Below are 22,383 nucleotides of genomic sequence, written 5' to 3'. Positions count from 1 at the left end.
ATGACCACTCAACCACGGATGAGGAGGATAAGGTTGTTGGTTTGGTGTCGCCGATGGAAAACTATGACTCTATTATGTTATTTAACCTTCAATTCGGACAGTGGACTTCTGCCTAGACAGGCACATCGCACTGGCAAGAGATGCATTGACCACAAAGGGGCGACGGCGACAGACAATATTCTGCGACCGAATCACCTGAGTCACTCTGGTAGAACGCTATTTCAGCTCTCCTCCCTTACAATATCTCCTACCTTAGTACCTACCTAGTACCCAGCCAATGTTAATAAGGAGCATCTGACAATAACGGTGCCAAGCGACTTATTGATAACATGGAAGTTCATCATTATAAATACCTCGGCAACGTTAGTAAGTAAAGATAATAATTAATCTCATCCCTTTTTATGAGCTGAAAAAGGGGGGTCAAAAGGGGCTCGGCTTACTCGACTAGTGAGTACCAAATAAGAAATCCGAAGATAAATTTCTAATCTTCTTTCTTTTTCTTTTGATAAGGGACCCGATTTCAAAACGAGGAATAAAGGTTGAAAGTTTTTGATCATTTGATGATTTTGAAATCAGATATAAGGAATAGTTGGCGACGCCGTCCTCCATTTTTTCCAAGGTTCGTATGGGAGATTCGTGACCCCCGAACAATTCTCTTCACGTAAACTTCAAATACAGACCATGTTGCACTAGCAACAGGAGTGATATCCTGTAACAGTGAAGTTGAATTTGTCTCATACTAAGATTCTAATTTTAGGAGTCAGTCAACAGATGCTGAGGGGATTCCAAGATGATAGGAGCATGTTTGAAGTAACTAACGCTGCCTGAATAGAATCATAGGATATCAGTTTCGAGGGGTTGTTATTCCCTATATGCAGGTATGTTTCCTCATATTAACATCAACATCAGTAGAGCTTAGAAGGGGGGTTTCCAGGAGATGATCGACATATGAACCCAAGATCCAAGATAAAGAAGTCAGCAGTGATATAGATAACTCAGTATCGGGAGACTAGTTGGCTCAACATACACATACTATCATATCTTCATAGATATACTATCGCCAAGAATGCTACAGTGACATTAGTAACGCCATAAGACAGGTTATTCCTCAGCCAAGCCGACACTAGAAAACGAGGCGAGTTCCGACGAGTAGAACAGCGTCTTTGCTGAGGAGTAATTCGCCAATAGCACTAGAGGTATTAGACACGCCAGAACCCCGAGATCTGGAACCCGACCAATTGCCTGGCATCTCGAGTCCCCGCATTCTCACGATCGCGCACCCTCCGCCAACCTTATCGGCACGTTCTGTTGTTTTATCCACGACCTTCCCCTTCGAGTCGCTATTTATCTGAATGCCCGTCCGCCAAGGACTTCGGTGCATGTCCCAGAAGAAGAAACTCCCGTTCCATTCGAGCGCAGCTCTGCGTAAGCTATGGTGATGGGAGAACGCTGCTCGGTGCTTCGTTGCCATGGGAGGAAGGAGGATCGTCAGGTACGCTGCGCCGGGGGCGGGTCGATGGGTTGTGAATAGGGATATAAATATGGTCGCCTTTTACGCTCGATCTCGTAGTAAGTCTGCCACATTTAGTTCGAACATAGCCCTTCGACAAAGTCTGTCATTCAAAACTATGTATTTCGTTAATAGCCTCCTGCCCTTTGTGGCCTTCATCGCATCTGTAGCAGCTGCCCCAATTGTCGAAGAGCGCGATTCTCTCGCTGCCACGACATGCGGTTCGACATACTATACCGCCACTCAAGTGAACCAGGCTGCACAGAAGGCGTGTAGCTACTACACCTCCGGCTCTGCTCCCGGCGGCTACCCGCACACTTACAATAACTATGAGGGGTTCTCGTTCGCGGTATCTGGACCTTATCTCGAATTCCCGATGTTAACGAGCGGCGTGTACACTGGTGGTATGTTCTAAGTCTCCTGTTCTGGTATGAGTCGTAAACTAACGGGCACTAAGGATCCCCCGGCGCGGACCGAGTTATCATCAACACCTCCTGCAAGCTCGCGGGTGAAATTACCCACACCGGGGCTAGCGGTAACAACTTTGTCGGCTGCTCGGGGACGTCTTAGCCAGATGGCTAGTGGAATAATGTTATATAGGGATTAATGGCTTGTTAAAGGGTTGAAAAGCCTGTAAATAAGTCGCATTTCCCATATAATACAATATACGAAGTCTAAAAATGTTCAGTTGCGTTCAATGTCCTTAGAGAATCATGCATTGATTTCCCTAAAATAAATATGTTCAAATGGCGGCTAACTACTTGGAATTGAAAGATATTTTCTTTGCGGTTTGTACACTCTCCCACCCATTTTCAGCTATGTATATCCGGCAGGCCTCCTCGGGTAATGGACTAGGTTAGAGGACTTATCTGTCTCACTTTCCAATTCCGCCTCCTAGCGGAGTCCCGAATCTCAAATGTGTGATTCGCCAGGTCCAGTGACCTTGGGCATATCTTCCAGGTCTCGCTTCGTGGCGAGGTCCGGGATGCTATGGACGGAGAAGAACCCTTCGCCTCCACCTATTAAAACCATTAGCTCAATCTGCATATGCTAAGAAGAATTGTAGCCCATACACTTATCCTCTGGGTACCCTGAGCAGGGGCTGTTGCAGGACGAGTCCGGAACGGCATTTCCCTGAGGGGGCGTCGTGGCGCCACACAAACAGTCCGTGCCGTTTGTAACGCCAATTATGGGCATGCCCGCCTCGCCACACTTCTGCTGGCAGCTCCCAATAGACTGAAACACGGATCGACTGTTGAAGCTGAGGTTCGTCGACGAAGAGAAACAGCCCACGTACGTGAGAGAGTGTGCTGCCGAGGCGAATAGCGCCAGGACGACGAAGTTTGAAGTGGGCTGGAACATCATGTTGGCGGTTTTGTGTTGTAGAGAAGGCTGTGAAGATGAGAATGTAGATACACAAGAACAGATGGCTTGAGGTGAGACATTGCAATTATATACCTAGCATCTACCCGTGTTGTAGCTGCCTGGAGATGCATGAATGGCTTGGTAGAGGATGATAGGATCTCGTATGTATGACCAATAAGTGGGAATTGTAAATTTGTAATGAAGGCTCAGCACATGAGATCAACGACATTTTACTTATTGCGTCCTTTGTGGCTGTCTGGACTTCAATGCGAACGTCGGAAATTATCTCCACGTTACCGCGCAAAGCAGTTGCAGATCTTGATCTGACATACATAAAAAGCGAAAGGTTCCCCCAATGCTTCTTAAGAAGGTGTTTCTGTTATGCTTCGTATCCGCCCATACTAAGTAAAAATCGACGACGAAGGCTGCGAAGGATCTTTAATACGAGAGAATATACGATCGCACCAATGGACTTTTCTGTCACGTGAGTGGCATCCACGGATGCCCTCGCAATCCAATGAGAGACCCTCGTACGATACCTTCCGATATATACCTGGAATATTCACTCCTATTGTCGAAATAGTTGCAAGCGGTAAAGAATGGCATTGACCCCAGACCCACATCGAGATTGGAATCACCACCTAATCGGGATGTTCCTGACTCGACCGACCAATTAACGTTGAGGTAAAACCAATCATCCACATCAAGGTTCCAGCTCATTTCCTAAAACGGGCTAGGATGACGTAGAGACTGGTGTAGGGCAGGTTCGAAGGTCTGGACTTTGACCTTAGCTTCCTTTGTATCGAATGATACGACCCGTAACCTTAAATAGACTCTTTCTCCCCTCTTTCGAAAGCTCCTCTTCTCCTCCTAGACGAACGAAGACATCTATTCGAGCAACGAGACGCATCAAACGATTCGAGAAAGATATCGAAAATCCATCGAAAACCGCAGCTATGGCGTCCGCAGAAGTATGTCCCGTAGTAGGAACTACAAACCACACTCTCCCGCCCGCACACCCGAAGATCGACCTCTCGCAGCCGGGTCAGACCTGTCCCGTCGTCGGAGCCAAATCCGAGCACCACACGAAGCTCCACCAGCACCCCTCGCTCCCCAGCGACGAAGTGTCTTCCGCAACGACCAGATCCGTCGGTTCGGCCGACGCCCAGGCCTGTCCCGCGCTGAGAGGCGTCGTTAACGAGCCTAAGAGCAAGGAGATGGGTATGTACACACATGCCAGGTATCTACGGAATAGTAACTGACCTAGGATATACAGACGACCGCGTGTGTCCCGTCGTCGGTCCCGTCACGACAGTTCTACCGCCCCATCACCCTAGTACAGCCAACAAGGACGACAGCGAGATCTGCCCTGTGACGAAGGCGAAGGTAGGGCATCACAAGGACAAAGTTATTGTTCATCCAGAGGTCGAGGGGTCTTCTGGCGTATGCCCGGTGACTGGAGCGAAGCAAGAATGAAGGATCTGAGAGGTGGTTCATCTACGTTATTTGGAGGCTTCACTTCGCATGTAATCGTTATGCATGGCTAATTGTATAATACGACACTCGTACATTCACCGGTAGGCAAGCTACTTGGTCACGCTAACCTGGGATCTATAACAAGTGCATAAACAAGCAGATAGAGAATGGAATGCAAATTCGAACCTTAATACGAAATAATTATACCCTATTGAGTAATATTCAATGCACTGGATTTATTTGGGGGATTTCGAATGTTCATTGATCAGTCGACGAAAAAAAAACAGAAATACATGAGTGCCATCTCGGCCAGAAGAGCAACAGGAATTGGACCGAACCAGTTCGGTAATCCTGAAGGAAATTGTGTGATGAGAAATGGGAGAAACTGGCAATTGAACTCTAATACCAGATTACGAGCCCAGAATGCAAAACCCTCCCCTCCCACTCGATACCCTGAAGGTAATCCTGCCATGGACCTGCCAATGGAATATTCAGAGTGCTTATGCAACTAGTCCGCCAACTTCATCAATGCCAAGGTTCGTTTCCTAATCAACCTCGCCTCTTAACCTAGTCCAACCCATAATCGACTCGACTTTTACGTCAGCATCACCCCTCCTTGGCCTCCTTAGGCTGCGGTGCAGCAAGCTTGAACATCTCGCGTTTGTAACCGTAAGTCCTGCGCATTCGTCGGCCGTAATGCTTCATGACCAGGTAGTTGATCTCGCCACCGTTCTGTGGTTCCTCGAAATAGATGGGGTGGGCAAAGCCCATAGTGCCCATGTCAGGCGAAAAGATCCAACCAGAGCCGAACAACTTCTCCGCCCTGAAGCCTATCGACATCAGCGCGTAAACGAAGTCGTTCCATTGGATTCCTTTCGTCAATTCATAGCTGCCGAGCCCGTCAAACAAGATGGCTCTGAATACCTTCAAAGCGCGTTTGCTGACTTCGATTGTCTCAACCTCCTCCTCTTGGGATGATTCGTCGACAGTCTCCTCTTCTTTCTGTCCCAGCTTCTTGTTCTGGGCAATAGCTTCATCAAGAATCTGGTCATCTCGATCGACCGGGATCTTTTCACTTTTCTTCTTCTCTTCCTTAGCCGCTTTGACAGGCTCCACGTAAGGCGCCGTTCTTTTCAGCTTGTCGCGATCCATGAGAGCATCAAGATGTACCGATACCGCACCTACGGCTCTCAGACCACGGAGGAGAGCTGTCCAGAATCTGTCATGGTGTGCCTCCACGACTTGACGTTCGATAATATCCCCCTTCGATAGGATGGGAGAATCTTGGGCTATTAATACGTACTCTCCCTTTGAGTTGATCTTAGGTAACCTGGCCATTCTCTCCCACAAGTCCTGCTTCACATTGGCCAGGTTGGCATGGTGCGTATGTTCAATCAACCAATTTTTTTGAAGCCTATCGGCGTTTTTGAGAAAGAAGGTTCGGTAACCTCCGATCCATGGCTGGAAGAACTGATACTGGTAAAGGCACTCACAGGAGATGCCTAAGGTTGACACCAGGCCAGCCACAAAAGGAGTTATAAGAGCTCTGGCCTTGGGCTCTTGTCGGACGTACAAGTCCAACTCGGCAACTAGACCTCTGACACCCAAATCAAATCGATTGTGTTCGGTTGACAAGTTGTTGAAGATCCACATTAGACGATCGCGAACACAATCGAGGATGATAGTTGTTCTGGGCCGGATGAGCGGATGTCCTAGAGCTGATTCCTTCTGCTCGCGATAGAATGAATCTCGGAAAAGTGGTGAGCTAGAAGCGCTCGATTCGAGATCCGAAGTAACAAGAAGCTCCCACGAGGAAGCGACCAGACAATGGAAAGCCTCGAATACTGCTTCATTCATTTCATCAGATAATTTCTTGTCAAGGGGCAGCTTCCCTTCCTCGGAATTGACAGCAACTAGGCAATTAACACGGCATATCTTCTCAAAGAGAACATTAAAGATATTCACGTTCGCGATAGCTTCTGTGATGAGTTGTTGAAAAACTCGTGCCCACAGTTTGTTCCGGCCTAGGCCCGGTGGAGGGCCGGGGTTACCATCTTCATCAGGCACCATCTCTGTCATGTGCTCCATTCGATCTCTTGCGGCGTTTATGAAGTAGTTAGGATCCTCTCTTAAAGCCCATAGGTGATCCTCTACATGCGCTAGCTTGGCCCCAATGAGTCTGATCGTTCGGCCGAAGTTGGGTGCTCTTGGCGCTTTATACTGATCCTCAAATGCCTCAATAGCGAGAATCTTGACGCCTTCGATGTTGGTTCTGGATAAGTGATACGGAAAATCCTGTGATAAAAGATGGCTACCCTGTGCCGGGTAGATCTCCTCCTTCGACATGTCATGAAGAATCAGCTGACAGATACGGTTCAGAAACCAGAAGAGATGGGCTTGCACCAGAACTGCCCAATAGCTATCGCTTGGGGTGAACCAGCCTCGGGTTGGCTCTGACATGACACCATCGATGTCATCACTCCATGCATAGAGTTTTCCGTAAGTCTCTGGAGAGTTGCGATCTCTTAGTATGGCGAAGTAACCCGGGAGTTCGATTTGTCCGATGAGACCGGTTCTCGTTCCGAAGTTCAATAAGCCAATATCGTGGACAGAAAATTCATGCGGTGGATATCTTGCACGTTGATGGAGCATCAACAGCAAGGTTTCCTTGTTGCTCAAGTCTTCGACATTGAGGCTCGGCCACATCAAGGCCAGCGTGTCCTTATCTTCGAGGGGATGGCCATTGTGTAGGCTCTGCCACGTCTCGATGTCGGGTCGATGGGTTGGCGGCATGTCGGGCCATGCCTTCGATAGTAAGGCCTTGCGCTTTGCCTTGGACTTGCTAAGCCAGCGCTTCGTGATTGTCTCTTCGTGATGGCAAGCGATAATATGCAGATTCCCCTAGCCTCTGAATACTTTCACCGCCATCTCGAGAATAACTTGTCGAACTTCCTCTACTGTAGGTTTTTTTGGAGTTGTCGCGTTGCTGTCATCTTCATGTTCAGAGGAATCCTTACAGCCCAAAGCTTGATCGGAAATTCGGACCTTCTTCGGGTCGACTGGTCTGAGAGTGTCGTCCATGTTGGGCAAGCACCAACACCTTAAGCTTATTGTTTATCAATGAAGATTAACGTGTTGGATGATGGATGATGGATTATGGATGATGATGAAGAATGATATATGAGATTGATAGATTGCTGGTGAATGGGATTGATGAAGTGTTGATGTATTGTGAGGATGTATTGGAAGGATGTTATTGTGGGGGATGTGAGGATACGTAAAGAAGGAAATTTGAAGGAAGAGGAAGAAAAGAAAATAAGAAGGACTAGAAAATTATTTTTACTTTTGTTAGCTAGGTCTTATCTTTTAGAAGTTTTCGGCTTGTGGGCTTACAGGTTATCAATACCCGGGTCCCAGGTACTTTCTAGAGCTCGAGGTCGATTATGAGTGACGGGCTCCTTCCAGGTCCGGTTGAGTTCGTTATGTCGTTAAGGCGCTGAGTTGGCTATGTCGTTCTTTGAGTCGTTAAGAATACGTTTAGGATATCACAAGAATGTTACTTCGTCTGTATTTCATAAACGGGAATCCGTCCATTATTCACTCTGTTCTTGAATTGGTCAAGTTTTCTCCTAGTGGTAAGTAACATGCTTGATCGACTATTGAGGTTACATGAATAACGTGAATATTTTCGAGTTCTCTATCTCTTGCGAAGTTGCTCCTTTGTGCTTCATTTAGACGAGGCGAATTGTATAACTTGAAATTATTTCATATTGATAGATGAAGTTGTGGAATAAGAAGGGTTGAAATGGTCCCTTTCAGCGACTTGTATGAAACTAAGTACCCAGTCAACTAATTTATCTCTTTGCAACTACTTAGTTCTCTATCTGTCTTCTTTATAGGGCAATTTACAATTTGCACTTATGTTATTCCATTCGCATTATTTGCAAATACCTAGCTTTATATTTCTCCATATCCCATAATTACTCTATATTTGATAGACAAATAAGTGTGTAAAGAAGCTAGGGTCTTGAAGAAAAATGATTAAGACTTGGTGGAAATTTCCCGATAGTGGATGGGTCTTATGCAGGTACGGCTAGCGTGTGTGGCGCTACTTCCAAAAGGGGAATATTGCATGTGGCTGGGAAAGAAGCCAGCCAATAATATCCTGGCGCTAGTTTCCATACCCCTGTAAGTTACCCCCACTTCCAGCCACCTGGATAGATCCTCGTCAACCCCGGATTGATTGCGAAGTCGTTTGTCTCTTGCTTGACTTGATTCCCAACCATCTAATTATTGTCAATTGCGTGGGACGCCACCTATAATAAAAAGGTAATGCGTGCGTCATGGCATTTTTACATTTTCTTCGTCCTGTAGATCCTTCCCCTCCTTCAAGCAAACTGTAAGGTGCAAAATCTCTCGCAGCCCTCAGCCGTCTCAAGCAAGTTTCTTGAGGTGTTGACCAAAATGCATCCGAACGTGTTGATCTCCTTCCTTTTCTTTATTTCCTCTTCTGCGTTGCCGTTCATTGCACAGAAGAGAGAGCCGACCAGTCATTTAGAGGCTCGCGCTACCTATTCAGTCGTTCCTATCGATGGAAGCGGTTCGGATTCTACAGAGACAATTACTGTAACCCCGACTGCAACTACGAAGACAGTTGTCGAGACTTCCCCACCGGTCACCGACACGGTAACAATCACTGCTGATCAGCCTACACACACCGTCTCTACCACAGTCTCTGTTGTTGACATACAACCAACAACCGATGTCGTTACGACTACTATCTCAAATAATACGCCGACATCAATTCCAGCTTACCCCAGCACAGAGCTCAGCACAACATCCAAATCGCCTATTTCGACTACACTCATTTCAACTTCATCCCCCACACAGTCTAGTGTGGCTGTCACCTCAGCCCCACCACCGACGGAGACTTTACCGCAACCTACAACCGCCACTATCTCCCCCTCCACAACTTTTGGGGCAACGTCCGTTCCAGTGACAAGCTGGAGCTGGAGCTCAACCACATCATATGACAATGGCTCTTGGCATACCTCTTATCCCTGGAACGGCACCGTGGCTTATCGGTTTGCTCGCCGACATTAAAATGACATAACGAGCATTTTATTCCTTGTATTACTTCAGCTTTCTCTAACCGGGAATGCGCTATATGGATAATAAATTATGTATGGAATATGGAATATCATGTGTACAGGATATTATGGGAAGGCGAAATATGAGGACTAATGTAATATCATGTTTGGGGACTGGGTATTAAACCTGGTCATGGAACGGAATAATGGACCTCACGCAACCCAAGCGCTGGAACGCGTCGACTCGTATTTAATAGCCGAGATGCTAGATACGAAAATAAATACTGTTAAATAATGTGGTTTTGAGATTGCGACTTGTGGTAGAAGGCGAACATCAACATATTCGAGAGTACGGATTGATGCCTTCGTCTTCATCGCGTATAGATGAAAGGCTATAGGTTGTATATCAACAGTATATTTTCTATTTGTTTCTACCTATTCTCAAAATGTTAATGAAGACGAAACTCCCGGTTCCATTCCCGCTACGCGATTGTGAACCATTTCCTAAACAGGCAACAAAACTTAAATATGGCCAATCACGCTTCAAGAGTCTCGGCATCAGCAAGGGGTACGATCTACGAGATTACCGAGATAAGAAATCCTCAGGGCATCTACATAGCTAAATCTTCTTACACATACTTACCTTGGACTAGTCAGAGTAAGTTGGTGGTTGTGGAAAGGGGATGAGATCCAAGTATCCATCATATATCAACGACGATAGCAAATAAAATAAAATGAGCGAAGTTGGTAGTAGGACCTAGGTCAAGATGAGATTTTTAAGAATATTGTGGTTGTGTACATATGATTACCAACAATATATACTATCTACCTACCTAATATTTCGTTTCCTCAAATCTTCCCTCCATTCAGCTTGAAAACTGCGCTGCCATTCATCGGCCGACTAACAACAATAGCCCCCTCTAAATCCGTCTCGCTCAACTGCCTCTTGGAGTAATATTTCTCAAGCAACGCCTTGCGGATATCTTCAACTTTGTCAGCAGGTACGAGATGAACGCTGCAACCACCCCAACCGGCGCCAGTCAGCCGACTGCCGTAGCTCCCAGCTTCGCGCGCAATCTTGCACAACTCGTCAATTTCGGGACAACTGCATTCGTATAATTCTCGGCATGAGTCTTGGGTTTCGTTCAGCAACTTTCCAAGCCGGCCGTTATATTCGACCGTGTGTCCGGAATCCGGTGCCTGTGCCGGGTCCTCGAGGAGTTCAAGGAACTGGAGCACACGTAGAGCTTCGGTGAATACGTGTAGTGCTCGCTGGCGGAGCTTGAAATATTCACCCCGGACCGGGAAGCTGGACATGAATCGGGCTTTCACGTCTTCAACTGATATACCGACGCCTGCGGCAATTTCCTCGACTGTGTAACCCTGTTCTTGAGTGAGAGTGGATTTAGTTAACTCGATCAATTCATTGAGCTGCTCGGTCTGCGACTTCTGGGTATCTTTGAAGTAATTAGTGTGGAATCCGTGTATCGATACGCCTAATGGACCTGCGTCCTTAGGGAGTTCGGTTCCCTTGGGACATAGCTTGGCATTCAGATATGCTGCTGCCATGCTGCATTCGACAACTCGGAGATTGTAGTGGATCGGGCCAGTCTCCTGCTTATTCGATGTCACGAATGATTGCGCGACCATGAAGCAAAGCTCGGGGTTCGTTTTTGGGAAGAATACTGGTCGTGCTGAGAGGGATGGGGTGAAATTGACTAGAAGAGCTGACCCTTGTTTGGAGAATACTGAAGCAGATTGGTCCATTCTACAAATTGTCAGCTATGCCAGTACAATTAAAAGAAGTTTACTCACCCTCCAGAATTAACGCCAACTGCTCGTTCACTCACGATGGCGACCTCTGTTAGAGCCTTCTTGTCGACGTCGCGCTCGCCGTTGGCAATCATCACAGCCAATGCGCTAGAACTCACAAAAGCAGCACTGGAACTGAGGCCACCACCAGCGGGCACTGTTCCATCCATCAGAACCTCCATACTCTTGGGCTTAAAATCATCTCCGTATTTCTTCCTGAGTAATTGCAGCGCTCCCCTCAACCCAGATTTGAAGTAATTGGTCCATTCGTGCAAGGTTGCGTCAATCTCGACTTCGGAGTACGATACATCGAATTCGCGGGTCGGGAATCGTTCATTATCGACATTTGCTATTTTGATCTTATAAGTGCCATCTTGAGAAGGTTCCAGATCGGTAGATACGGCGATGATGACATCGTGGGTCATTCCCATAGGTAATACGGAGTAAAGGGAATAATCGATATGTTCGCCAATGATGTTCACGCGACCTGGCGATCGAGACACAAACTGCGCGGGGCTTCCATAGAGGGCCTGGAATTTGTCGAGCAGCTTATTCCACCGCACAGTCTGGTCAGCCAAGGACTGCTGAGTGTAAATGTCCTGCAGGGCAGTGACAGTAGGTACAGGACCCGACATGATGTTCTGATCTAATCAAGATCAAGTTCCAAATAATTTGGAGAATTGGAAAGGAAAGATTGGACAGCTTCGTGGAAATATACCCCGAACTGCCCCGCTTTGATGTCAATTGACTTTCTTAGTTGCTCTTTTGACTTTTGGATTGAGACTTTGGCTTTTTAGGCTAAACGACTAAAGAATATAACGATTTAGAAGAGATATAGGTATCAGAGATTCTGTAAGGAGACCGTTAAACGAAGATATAAGCTACTTGTACAACAGTTTAGAAAAGTCGCAAGTCACAAGATCGTAAAAGTTGGCAAACACTCTCATTTTTCCTACGATCGTCATGAGGTACCTGCCCACCTTAGCTAAGATCTAGTACCCCGCGACCAGCCGCTCCGAGGAATGGACCGGGGTGTCGTAGAACTCTGTACATGGTACCTGGGCCGCTGGGAAAGAGTTACCCCCGCCCCCTATTAAACACTCTTCAGAGAACCCCACCAATCAATGATTGATCTTTTACTTCTACCAAATCCAGACGAGCAGTAATAAGCTCATCTACAATCAATCAATTCCGAATTGATTCTGGTTTGGATGGACAAAGAAGAAACCCAGCGTATTCCTATCGGTATTACAATTTACACTCCTCGCATGTAATGTGATTGGATCACACCACTGTCTGGTGGGACTAATTAGGAGCACCTATCGAATTGCTCATATCGTCCATGGAAAATGCAGCCGCACAGTGCCATTGGGACCCAGGCAGCCAGGATCCTGGGTAGGTACCTAGGTAGACTAGGCCAATAACCCACGATCAAAAGAGAAAGCTAAAGAGAGCTCCTATTTGAGGATATGGTCGGCTCTATTTCACCGATATATGCGGTACAAAATGAAGTTAGAGATGGCCATAAAAAGTTGTGATGTTTAAACGATCATGGATCTCTTCACAACTACTGCGTACAGCAATGAGCCAATTTCCTATCATCCGGGGCTCCGGTGCCAGATCGACCCAGTGGGCGCTATATTCAACATAGCAGCGCAGGGAGTGATTGGCCGAAGCAAGAGTCCCACGCTACTAGAGAGCCATTTAGGTTCAGGTAGCCAAGCCAAGCAGGTGGCCTATCCCATAAAAATGAACTCCGAAGCGAGGTGCAGGTCTTTATAATGAATCGACAAATCATTATAACACTTCACAGGCGAAACAAAAGCAAAAGAGTATAGTGGCGGTCTGCGCTGAGACAAGTACTAGATGACGTTTATGGGCTTGATTATCAGTAACCTTCTCGCAGTGGGCGGTGCTATCGATGAGCTCCGAGTGTACAACCAGTTTACAGATACTGGTTTCTCATTTGTCTTGGTAAGTTAACACTTCTCACCTTGATATTTATAACCCATTTTGAAATTTCCGTTATAACTAAGCATGATCAATTGCATGGCGTATACACTCACAAGAAAATCCCGTTTATAATTATATTTGTCATGTAACATTTCTAGAGCGCACCTACGAAACCTATATATTCATAACTCTACCTACAGCTGATTTATCACATTCAGAATGCATGAAATCCTAGTACAAACGCACTTCACACATTACCACGTTCACGATTTATTGGCCCATCATCTAAAATAACTACTGACTTGCAGATTCAAACACAGGTAGTTTGCTTTGAATAATTTTACTTAAGTATGATACCTCATAATGGACACTCTACCAGTGTCTTCGTCAAAAATGGGAAGGAAAAAAGTTACTTGTCGGCGGTCGCTATCCCGTATACTGGATCAACCCCTTTGCCCACCTAGAATTCTATCAGGAATAAGGAAACCACTGAAATGAATATCGATATAGAATTAGCGGCTGGCATAGCTCCAGGAAATAATTTGGGCAGCGACGACATTCCATCATCACCCTGCAGCGACTCTGTCGACATCGAAGAACTTGGAAAATGCAGACCTGATATTTTTGCGAACGGCTGGGTAGAGATAGGGTTCTGTATCTCTGTCCTTGGCTCGGTAATGGTGGCAGAATTCCTTGTGAGCGGGTTTAGTGTCCTACTTCCAGTACTCATAGAGGATATTGGCATCGATCCAAACCAGAGGACCTGGCCCGTTACTGTCTTCTCCCTTGTCACCGGCTCGTTGCTGCTGCCTTTCGGTCGGCTCACCGACATGTTTGGCGGCTTCCCAGTTTACCTTGGCGGGCTCGTATGGTTAATGTTATGGACAATAGTGGGTGGTTTTAATCGCAACCTACCGATGGTACTGGTGACTAGGGCTCTTCAGGGAATAGGAGCCGCGGCCTTTTTACCTGCCGGCACTACTCTACTCGGAACCACTTACCGTCCTGGCCCACGAAAGAATACCGTATTCAGTCTGTACGGGGGTTGTGCGCCGCTCGGATTCTTCTCCGGCATTATCGTTGCCGGTCTTACTGGAGAATTCGTTTACTGGGGCTGGTTCTTCTGGATCGCATCTATGCTACTGGCTGTTTTATGCACGCTTACATTCTTCTGCGTCCCTCGCGAGCGGAAGCGAGGTGACTGGTCTTCGATGGACTGGTGGGGTTGCTTGACTAGCACTTGTAGCTTCAGTTTGCTCATATATGCCATTACCGACGCTTCTCATGTCGCTGGCAATTGGGCATCGCCTAGAATATTCATTACCTATATACTAGGTCTCATCGCTCTCGCGGCTTTCGCTTACGTTGAAGGATGGGTTGCCACATCCCCCTTACTACCTTTCGGTTTATTCACCATTAAAAACATCGGCCCACTCTTCCTCGCCCTCTTCTTCGTGTGCGGCTCTTTCAGCATATATCTATTCTATACGAGCTTCTAGTAAGTTATAAATCTAAAAAAAGGTTCGAAATAATCTGATATTTGGTGAATTAACTATCATTAGCATCCAAACCGTCCTCGAGGTACAACCATTGCTCGCTGCAGTCTGGTTTGCTCCTATGGCTGCCGGCGGGATCATCATCGCCCTTGTTGGTGGTATTACGCTCCATCGTCTACCTGGCACTATGCTACTTGTCTTATCCGGGACCGGTCTTGTCTTATGTTCCTTTCTCTTCGCCCTCATACCAGAGAATCCAAACTACTGGGCGTGGGTGTTTCCGGCAATGGTATGCAGCACCATAGGAATCGACATTGGCTTCAACGTCAGCAGCATCTTCATCACTACGAACGTCCCCAAGAATCAACAAGGTTTAGCGGGGGCATGTATCAATGGGTTAAGCTATCTAGGCATCAGCTTATTCCTCGGCTGGGCCGACTTTGCTGTCGCCAGCGAATCTAATAATGGACTGGGCGAGAGTTATAAGGTCGCGTTTTGGCTCGCTGCTGGGTGCGGGGCCGTTGTTATCCTGCTCGTCCTAGGGTTTATTAGGATCGGTAGAGCAAGGAGCGACTTCACTGTAGAAGAGAAAGCTCAACAACAAGCGCCTGATCCAGAAACCGAAGAATTAATGTCGGATACGACGACGGATACGAGCGAATAACGCCTTGCTTGTCTAATCTTAGACAAACACTTACCTGGTAAGCAGGTACGTAACTTATATTTTGCTAGGCTGCCTAACTTCTAACTTTTGAGAATGCTATCAAAGTAACGCAAATTACCATACTACGTACCTAAGCACCACGAATAGAACAGTATACCCAATAAATCTATCCACAAACATACTTCAGGCCGTCCTTCACAGAAGAAGCGTATTGAATAGTACCATCGTTTATAATGACCTCGTTAGCGTGTACTCTATATGTCTAGGACATGGTAACCTAACTCTGAGTAGTAGCCTCATTCTTCCGTTCTTTAGCTGCCTGACGATCCCGTTTCTCTTTTCTCCATTGGATGCCATAATTCATAACCAGGAATATCATGGGCGAAAAAGCAATGTATATGAAGCCAAGAATCGTAAACGCCCACCCGATGCCAACCCCGTTTATCATGGGACCAATCACCGCGGTCGCCGCGGCACCAACCAGGCATCTAGTTAAGTTATTACTTGCAGTAGCCGCGCCTGCTTTTCCCGGGTTCACGTCAACCAACAGCACGTTTATCGCATTGCTAAACCCAACCACGGCCCACCCGGCGATAAATAGCAGAACACATGGCACAGCAATGTGGGCGCGGTATTGGAATGCCCAGCCCCAGCCAAAGGTAACCAGAACAGTAATAATCAGCATCGGAACAGCAATCTCCAGCCTCGCGCGCTCGATCGGAAAATCATCTAAATCTTGCTGCTTGCTGCGCTCGAACGGAACGCCCCTGAGCTTGCAATGGCGGCGGTAATTCCAATTCATCAACTTCCCGTTCACAAAAGCGGCGCCCATACTCCCGCCTACCATGGGGAGGTACATAAGCCCGATCTGGATCTCATCGAAACCGTAGTTCTCCCCTAGCTGTGTGGGCATCACGGTCGCGATGCAGTAGAACCCCGTGAATATGATGCTGCCGTACGAGAGCAGCACGAACATCTCCTTCTCCGCTAGGATGATCACCGATTGCCATATATTAAACTTCCCAACCCGGAAACTGCGTCGCGTCGACGTCCGCGACGCTGTATGTGTCAACGAACCACCCCCTCCGTTATCCTTATTCTTACGCCTCTCGCGCCGCCGTCTCAACGCGTCTTTGCACAGCTGCCACCCCGTGCGGTACACCGGGTGCGGGCGCACCGACCCATCGCCCACGATCTCGCGACACGTCTCCGGCAGGAAAAACGCATGCAGGACCAACACAAACCCAGCCAGAATAGCCAGGAGCCAGAATATCCACCGCCACCCCACGAACTGCGCTAATATCCCCCCGATGATCGGCCCCACGGCCGGCGCCAGCAGGATCGGTAAGGACGTGTATCCGACGTAATGCCCGCGTTCCGCGGACGTGATTATGTCCGCGACGACGGCCTGGCACAGAGCTACGGTCGTGCTGGACCCCGCTGATTGCAGCATGCGCAGGACTAGCAGGGCTGGGTAGCTGGGCGCGAGGGCACATCCGATGTTCGCGCAGATGTAGATGATGAAGCAGATGAAGTACGCGGGACGCCGGCCCGCGGTGTCGGCTAGGGACCCGACGAACATCGGTGTTAGGCCTTGGAATATCTGGTTGCGGATGTTAGCGATCTCGGCCCGGGGTCCGGCGAATCGTGTGCTGGGTGGGTTGGTTTGTTTATAAGGACCGGTATTTGGGATGGGGAGGGGAGGGGATAGGTACCATGTACGTCGTCACCGTGAGGTTTATCTGGCTGACCGTGACGTCGAAGTCGGCCGCCAAGACGTTGAGGGCCGGTAGGTAGATCTGCGCCGTCAGCGGCGAGAAGAAGGCCCCGATGGCGGCGCCGACTACGATCCCCCTTTTCTCCCACTCGGTGAAGACGGTGTAGTTGGGGCGCTGGTCGAGCTCGGGTTGCTCGCTTGGTGGTTCTGCGTCTGCGTTGGCATTTCTGGGGTGAGTTAATGGCCCGCCCGCCTCCTTATCTTCTGGCGACTTCGTAATGTCGGTGTCGAAGCCATCTTCGAAAGCTTTTTCCGCCGTAGATGATTCGATGTCGTGCCCTCTGTCGCTAGTGCGTGATGAGATCTCTGACATGGCTTAGCTGACTAAAGATTGAGTCGATTTCTGAAGTTGTCTGAATGGCAGATCGGGTCTAGTCCACAATTGGATCCCCTCTGCTTAAATACAATCTCGAGAAGTCGAGATAGCAGTGTCATGACTTTTCATACGACGTCCTTAAGCCGGTTTCGCTTAACGGGATTTCCTGTTTGGGTAAAAGAGGCGGCTTTGGGCGGTTGCCGTGTGGTACCCGGAGCCGAGAGCGGCTTTGTGGTCCATTTTTCAGCTATGTAGATAGCTCCTCGGCACCGGCTCGGGTTTATTAACTCAACAACCAGACTTGAAATATTGCGATGCAAAACATTTCTATCAATTTCTGGCATTTTATGACTCACTTAATCGAAATTATGAACCGTGTAAGACGTCTTCCTGCGTCATGCGTCATCGTGAACAATTGATAGGTCGTTCATCGTCGACAGTAATCGAGATTTGAAGTCTGGGGTTGGACACGGGAATAAGGGGTAATTTCCGCGGTAGGCGAATAGCAGTATCCCGGAGCGGCATGTATAAAGTCATAGGGATATGGGGAATTGAGGCCAAAAAAGCCACTGATACACGAGATAATTATTAAAATCCATTATCCCATATTGGCGAACTATAGGTTTTATTTTGGATTACTAATGAATTTATCGTAATTAGTAATTGGCATTCATGGTCTGCGGGATAAGGTCGCCGGGTTAGCCTGTAATGCGAGGTATGGAAAGGTCCGGGATCCTCGATCGTTTACCAGTTATATGGAAATTTTATAAAAAGTGAAGCACATAGGAGCATTGGGATCATGAACAGTCCACACGGAAAAAAATGGCAAGTGTCAAAACTAGAAAGAAGTTCTGGGAAAGAAAAATGCTACGATGTGGACTCGAACGTGATGCATTTGCATGCTTGGATAGACTGTAAAATAGCAAAAAAGTATCAACTTTTGAAGACACTTCAAGGCCCAGCCTCTGATCTATAGCGTCAGAGCTACTGCGCCCCCTATCTGCGCCTCGTAACAACTAGAGGGAAAACACGTCTCTAGAGGCTGCGAGCGTATGGCAGAATCTCAGGGTATTTAATTTGCGGTTCCTTTCCAGGATTCGAACCCAAGACCTTGAGAGTTTTGAAATTCGTACCGTGTCTGAGGCGATTACCAACTACGCCAAGCTGTTGCGAGGCTCGTTTCGCCGCTGTTAGAAATCCGTTTGTTGTTTATACTTATCTGCCTATCTCAGTTGGACAATGCACCAATCGACGGCGAGATTGGTGGACGACAAAACTTAATTTCCATCTGGCACAGTACTCTTTGACCACCTGTCCTCAGTGGACCCGTGACTCATTCAACAGTTTAAGTAGGCACCTCCTAAGAATATCAATACTCGCACAGTCTCCTTTTTCGATGATATCTCTCTTGTATTCAGCTGTCTACCTAATATTCTAATTCTAGTCTATATTATCATATATCCCCCCATTACCAATAAAATGTTTTTACGTAAAGAAAAAATATTTCTATAAAAATACCTGGGTATTGAGTGGAGGCAATGCCATTCTCTCGCAGGACTACTTCAGGGGGCGTCTATGATTTCCAAGGTATGTTATATTCGCGGCATGAGGCATTTACTAGCTGACTACTATCAAATTCGGCAATTCCTACGACAATCTAGTAATGATTCCCGTGAAGAATGAAGAATGTTATTATTCAACGGCTCGCGACACAGCGACTGCCTCATGATTAGATAAGCACAACATAGGGGTAGTTATGGAGGGTATCACGTGATATTAATATGAAGAGAGAACATAGGAGGAAAATAGCTATAGAATAGCTGCATATGTCGTGACAAAAGCGTAGTCGATGGCCGGGGTACGTAGTCATTAGCACTATTAATTTGAAACTGATTGGATCGCGGAAATTGGTAGTAATCATGGTCAAGTGTGACTCTCGAAAACTTCGAGATCGGATTCATTAAATCAAAATACATATACACAGTGACGATCAACATGTACCGATAGCAACGCCGACTAATTCGCCATGTTTCCCCAATGTGCTCGTTTGATGCGAGGTCGAAATGCACTTTTCGATTCCTTTTCCTCACCAGATGCAGCCTTTTTATAATGGCCCCCTTATTTCTTTCTTTCTCAAGTCTCTCCCCGATGGTATTCTCACATGAAAACATCCCGCCAACTGCCGATGCAATAAAAAAAGACGAAGACACATTTAGCTATGTAAACCGCAAGTTCTGGTGTGCATGAGCTCTCTCCGCTTCTTATCCTTTTCTGTTTTATAAGTTAGCTGACTAATCATGTTAGAAAGGGGGTAACAATAGGCTTACCTCCGTCCCATACAAGGAACTCATGTAGACCTGACCCTGCAGGCACCATAGGTAAGACAGGCACCTTCTTGTCCGTCATTACTTCCAAGAGAGCGGGGCCTTCGCTGTTGATAAGCCATTCTAAGCTTTCTACGGTTTCCTCGGGCTTGATGAGTCTTCGGTGTTGGATACCCATGGCATCGGATAGTTTCATGAAGTCGGGGTTCTTCTGGTGCGTGTGCGCGTATCTGTCTTCGTAGAAGAGATTTTGCCATTGTGTAACCATTCCCTGCTCTTCGTTGTTCAAAACGATAACCTTGACGCCGATATTGAACTGCGCAGCGGTAGACAGCTCTGTAAGGGTCATGTTAAACGAAGCATCGCCGTCGATATCAATCACAAGAGCGTCTGGCCGAGCGACTTTGGCGCCGATGGCGGCGGGAAGTCCGAATCCCATGGTGCCAAGACCTCCAGATGAAACCATGGATCGGGGCTGTCGCCATCTAAAATGTTGTGCAGTCCACATTTGATGTTGGCCAACACCTGTCGCGATGATCGTGTCCTTGCTTTGGTTAGCTGCTAGCTTGCTGAGCTCCTCGATGAGAATCTGAGGCTTGATCATCCCTGGTCGCTCGGTACGCTCAAATGCGTGCATGGGCCATTTCTCCTTCCATGAGTTAATCTTGTCAAACCACTCTTTACGGTCTTGCATTCGTTTTATGTTGATATTAGGAAGAAGCTGTCGTAGGTTCTCGGCGACGTCGCCTTCAATAGCTTCGGTTGCTTGTACAACCTTGTTAATGTTCTTTGGCATGACCTCAAAATGGACGATACCACCTCGGCCTTCTGCTGCAGCAGCCTTAGCAGCGGGTGCAAATTTGGCAGTGTTGCCAGTGACACGATCATCAAAACGGGCACCAAGAGCGATGATCAGATCGGCTTCTTGAATTGCCATGTTTGCGAATGCGGAGCCGTGCATGCCAAGCATGTAGAGCGACTTTTCGTCTAACTCATCGAAAGCTCCGAGGCCAAGAAGGGTGGTGGTAACCGGAATCGAAGCCTTGTCGGCGAGTTCCTTGAGAACCTCCGGTCCGCCAATTGACGAAACAACACCCTGTCCGGCATAAATTACAGGTTTCTTAGCCACATTCACTAGATCAGCCACTCGTCGAAGGGATGCTTGGAGCTGTTTTTGGGTAGCCTCCATGGCGGCGCGTGACGCGGCGCTCGGTAAGCCCGGGAGAGCTGATTCGGTGGGAATAGCTCTCCTCAAAACGCCAGCAGTGACATCCTTGGGAAGATCGACGAGTACGGGGCCTGGGCGTCCACTAGTCGCAATGTCGAAAGCTTCGTTGATTCTTCGTGGTAATTCGGCAATATTCTTCACCATAACATTCCACTTCGTGCAGGCCCTCGATATTCCAATGACATCTGCTTCTTGGAATGCATCGCTGCCAATAGCAGTGGTAGGAACCTGACCACAGAAAACAACCATGGGTGTTCCGTCAGATAAGGCATCCTGGATCGGAGTTATTACGTTGGTGGCGCCTGGACCTGACGTTACTAGAACCACACCAGGCTTTCCCGAGGCTCGCGCATAGCCCTCAGCCATATGCCCCGCACCTTGTTCATGCTTTGGTAGAATGAAATCAAAATGTTTCGAGTTATAGATGGCGTCGAACACCGGTAGGATAGCTCCACCAGGGTATCCAACTAAGGTGCACATTAGATGCAGTCCCGAATTTTTCGGACTTGATGTGAAACATACATATGTGCTTAACGCCTCTTCGAAGCATCATCTCGTGGAAAATCTCTCCTCCAGTCTTTCCAACGAAACTAGAATTTCTTGGTCAACTTTCTACACTCTAATGGAGTAGAAAAGGGATAGTGCATACGATTCGTCCATCTCAGAATTTCGAGGATTGACCAAGGGTTGAACATGGCTTTGGTCTTTTGCGCTGGTAGTATTAAATGCCGGGGAAGGTGCCTCTCTAGCTGGGCTATAGTTTGTCACGTTAGCATTGATGACAACGTCGGCGAGAAGACAGAAATATCCTATATCACATACGCAGTTGATTGGGCCGAAGTAGCCTGATTCCTAATGGCACTCGGCGCAGTTTTCTTGACCTGGATAGCTGAGACAGTTGGCGAGGTAGTAAAAGAGCAACGTTGCCGTCGCGAGGTTTGAGCCAAAGCCCTGACGGCTCGGCTGGCTTGTCGGGTACGAAGCATGGTGGTAAGGGTGAAAAAGGTGTAAAAGAGGGGAGATTGGGAAAAAGGGAAGTGAAGAAAAAGAAAGATCGAAGAGGGGAGGAGGATACTATCGACTGCTTTGGGGTATTAATCAACCAAAACCAGTCAATCGCAAAATATACTCCAGACTCTACTCTCCAGTACCGTCAATGAGGTCAGGTAATTAATCAATGGCAAGAAAATGCGATGAAGGTTTTGATCGAAGAGTCACCGAACGATTTTGATTGACCCGACTGCGGAACACAAAAAAATAGACACAAAGATTGTGGGGTTATTGCAAGGGTTGCCCATGTAAGTGGTCCGTGTCCTGCATTGCTACCGCATCTGCACAACCCTCGTTGTAGCCGCCACTGTAACAGTGTAGC

At 47.5% G+C, this 22,383-nt stretch overlaps 9 protein-coding genes across 9 annotated transcripts; 4 read left to right on the top strand and 5 right to left on the bottom strand.

The window, feature by feature from the left end:
• Nucleotides 1–1,628: 1,628 nt before the first annotated feature.
• Nucleotides 1,629–2,080, top strand: GGS22DRAFT_183199 (Ribonuclease/ribotoxin; the record flags this gene model as incomplete). The annotated part of the gene is made up of 2 exons (XM_047964064.1): nucleotides 1,629–1,914; nucleotides 1,968–2,080. 2 exons carry the CDS (start codon nucleotides 1,629–1,631, stop codon nucleotides 2,078–2,080), a joined length of 399 nt encoding a protein of 132 aa, XP_047823686.1.
• A 33-nt stretch (nucleotides 2,081–2,113) lies between these two features.
• Nucleotides 2,114–3,597, bottom strand: GGS22DRAFT_149300 (uncharacterized protein). The gene is made up of 3 exons (XM_047959123.1): nucleotides 2,577–3,597; nucleotides 2,199–2,298; nucleotides 2,114–2,143 (listed from the first exon to the last, which is right to left on the bottom strand). The coding sequence occupies exons 1-2, from the start codon at nucleotides 2,873–2,875 to the stop codon at nucleotides 2,268–2,270; spliced, it is 330 nt and encodes a 109-aa protein (XP_047823685.1). The 5' UTR covers nucleotides 2,876–3,597; the 3' UTR covers nucleotides 2,114–2,143; nucleotides 2,199–2,267.
• Nucleotides 3,598–3,831: 234 nt separating this feature from the next.
• GGS22DRAFT_183197 (uncharacterized protein) lies at nucleotides 3,832–4,351 on the top strand (the record flags this gene model as incomplete). Its single annotated transcript, XM_047964063.1, has 2 exons — nucleotides 3,832–4,096; nucleotides 4,152–4,351. The coding sequence occupies 2 exons, from the start codon at nucleotides 3,832–3,834 to the stop codon at nucleotides 4,349–4,351; spliced, it is 465 nt and encodes a 154-aa protein (XP_047823684.1).
• A 247-nt stretch (nucleotides 4,352–4,598) lies between these two features.
• GGS22DRAFT_194190 (uncharacterized protein) lies at nucleotides 4,599–7,641 on the bottom strand. The gene is made up of 2 exons (XM_047965467.1): nucleotides 7,268–7,641; nucleotides 4,599–7,204 (listed from the first exon to the last, which is right to left on the bottom strand). The coding sequence occupies exons 1-2, from the start codon at nucleotides 7,430–7,432 to the stop codon at nucleotides 4,958–4,960; spliced, it is 2,412 nt and encodes an 803-aa protein (XP_047823683.1). The 5' UTR covers nucleotides 7,433–7,641; the 3' UTR covers nucleotides 4,599–4,957.
• A 1,005-nt stretch (nucleotides 7,642–8,646) lies between these two features.
• GGS22DRAFT_149295 (uncharacterized protein) lies at nucleotides 8,647–9,905 on the top strand. The gene has a single exon (XM_047959122.1). The coding sequence runs from the start codon at nucleotides 8,816–8,818 to the stop codon at nucleotides 9,452–9,454; it is 639 nt and encodes a 212-aa protein (XP_047823682.1). The 5' UTR covers nucleotides 8,647–8,815; the 3' UTR covers nucleotides 9,455–9,905.
• A 281-nt stretch (nucleotides 9,906–10,186) lies between these two features.
• On the bottom strand, nucleotides 10,187–12,197 carry GGS22DRAFT_149294 (galactokinase). The gene is made up of 2 exons (XM_047959121.1): nucleotides 11,257–12,197; nucleotides 10,187–11,209 (listed from the first exon to the last, which is right to left on the bottom strand). The coding sequence occupies exons 1-2, from the start codon at nucleotides 11,886–11,888 to the stop codon at nucleotides 10,291–10,293; spliced, it is 1,551 nt and encodes a 516-aa protein (XP_047823681.1). The 5' UTR covers nucleotides 11,889–12,197; the 3' UTR covers nucleotides 10,187–10,290.
• Nucleotides 12,198–13,700: 1,503 nt separating this feature from the next.
• On the top strand, nucleotides 13,701–15,366 carry GGS22DRAFT_177016 (membrane transporter; the record flags this gene model as incomplete). Its single annotated transcript, XM_047963483.1, has 2 exons — nucleotides 13,701–14,704; nucleotides 14,769–15,366. The coding sequence occupies 2 exons, from the start codon at nucleotides 13,701–13,703 to the stop codon at nucleotides 15,364–15,366; spliced, it is 1,602 nt and encodes a 533-aa protein (XP_047823680.1).
• Nucleotides 15,367–15,472: 106 nt separating this feature from the next.
• GGS22DRAFT_149290 (major facilitator superfamily transporter) lies at nucleotides 15,473–17,744 on the bottom strand. The gene is made up of 2 exons (XM_047959120.1): nucleotides 17,082–17,744; nucleotides 15,473–16,969 (listed from the first exon to the last, which is right to left on the bottom strand). Exons 1-2 carry the CDS (start codon nucleotides 17,454–17,456, stop codon nucleotides 15,644–15,646), a joined length of 1,701 nt encoding a protein of 566 aa, XP_047823679.1. The 5' UTR covers nucleotides 17,457–17,744; the 3' UTR covers nucleotides 15,473–15,643.
• A 1,625-nt stretch (nucleotides 17,745–19,369) lies between these two features.
• On the bottom strand, nucleotides 19,370–22,327 carry GGS22DRAFT_149289 (acetolactate synthase). The gene is made up of 5 exons (XM_047959119.1): nucleotides 21,834–22,327; nucleotides 21,661–21,765; nucleotides 21,534–21,601; nucleotides 19,787–21,478; nucleotides 19,370–19,730 (listed from the first exon to the last, which is right to left on the bottom strand). Exons 1-5 carry the CDS (start codon nucleotides 21,995–21,997, stop codon nucleotides 19,672–19,674), a joined length of 2,088 nt encoding a protein of 695 aa, XP_047823678.1. The 5' UTR covers nucleotides 21,998–22,327; the 3' UTR covers nucleotides 19,370–19,671.
• Nucleotides 22,328–22,383: the final 56 nt, after the last annotated feature.

Source organism: Annulohypoxylon maeteangense, assembly GCF_022496945.1.
Source record: "Annulohypoxylon maeteangense strain CBS 123835 unplaced genomic scaffold GGS22scaffold_1, whole genome shotgun sequence".
Classification (NCBI taxonomy): domain Eukaryota; kingdom Fungi; phylum Ascomycota; class Sordariomycetes; order Xylariales; family Hypoxylaceae; genus Annulohypoxylon; species Annulohypoxylon maeteangense.
The sequence above is the reverse complement of the archived record's forward strand: the minus strand, read 5'-3'. Positions and strand labels throughout refer to the sequence as shown.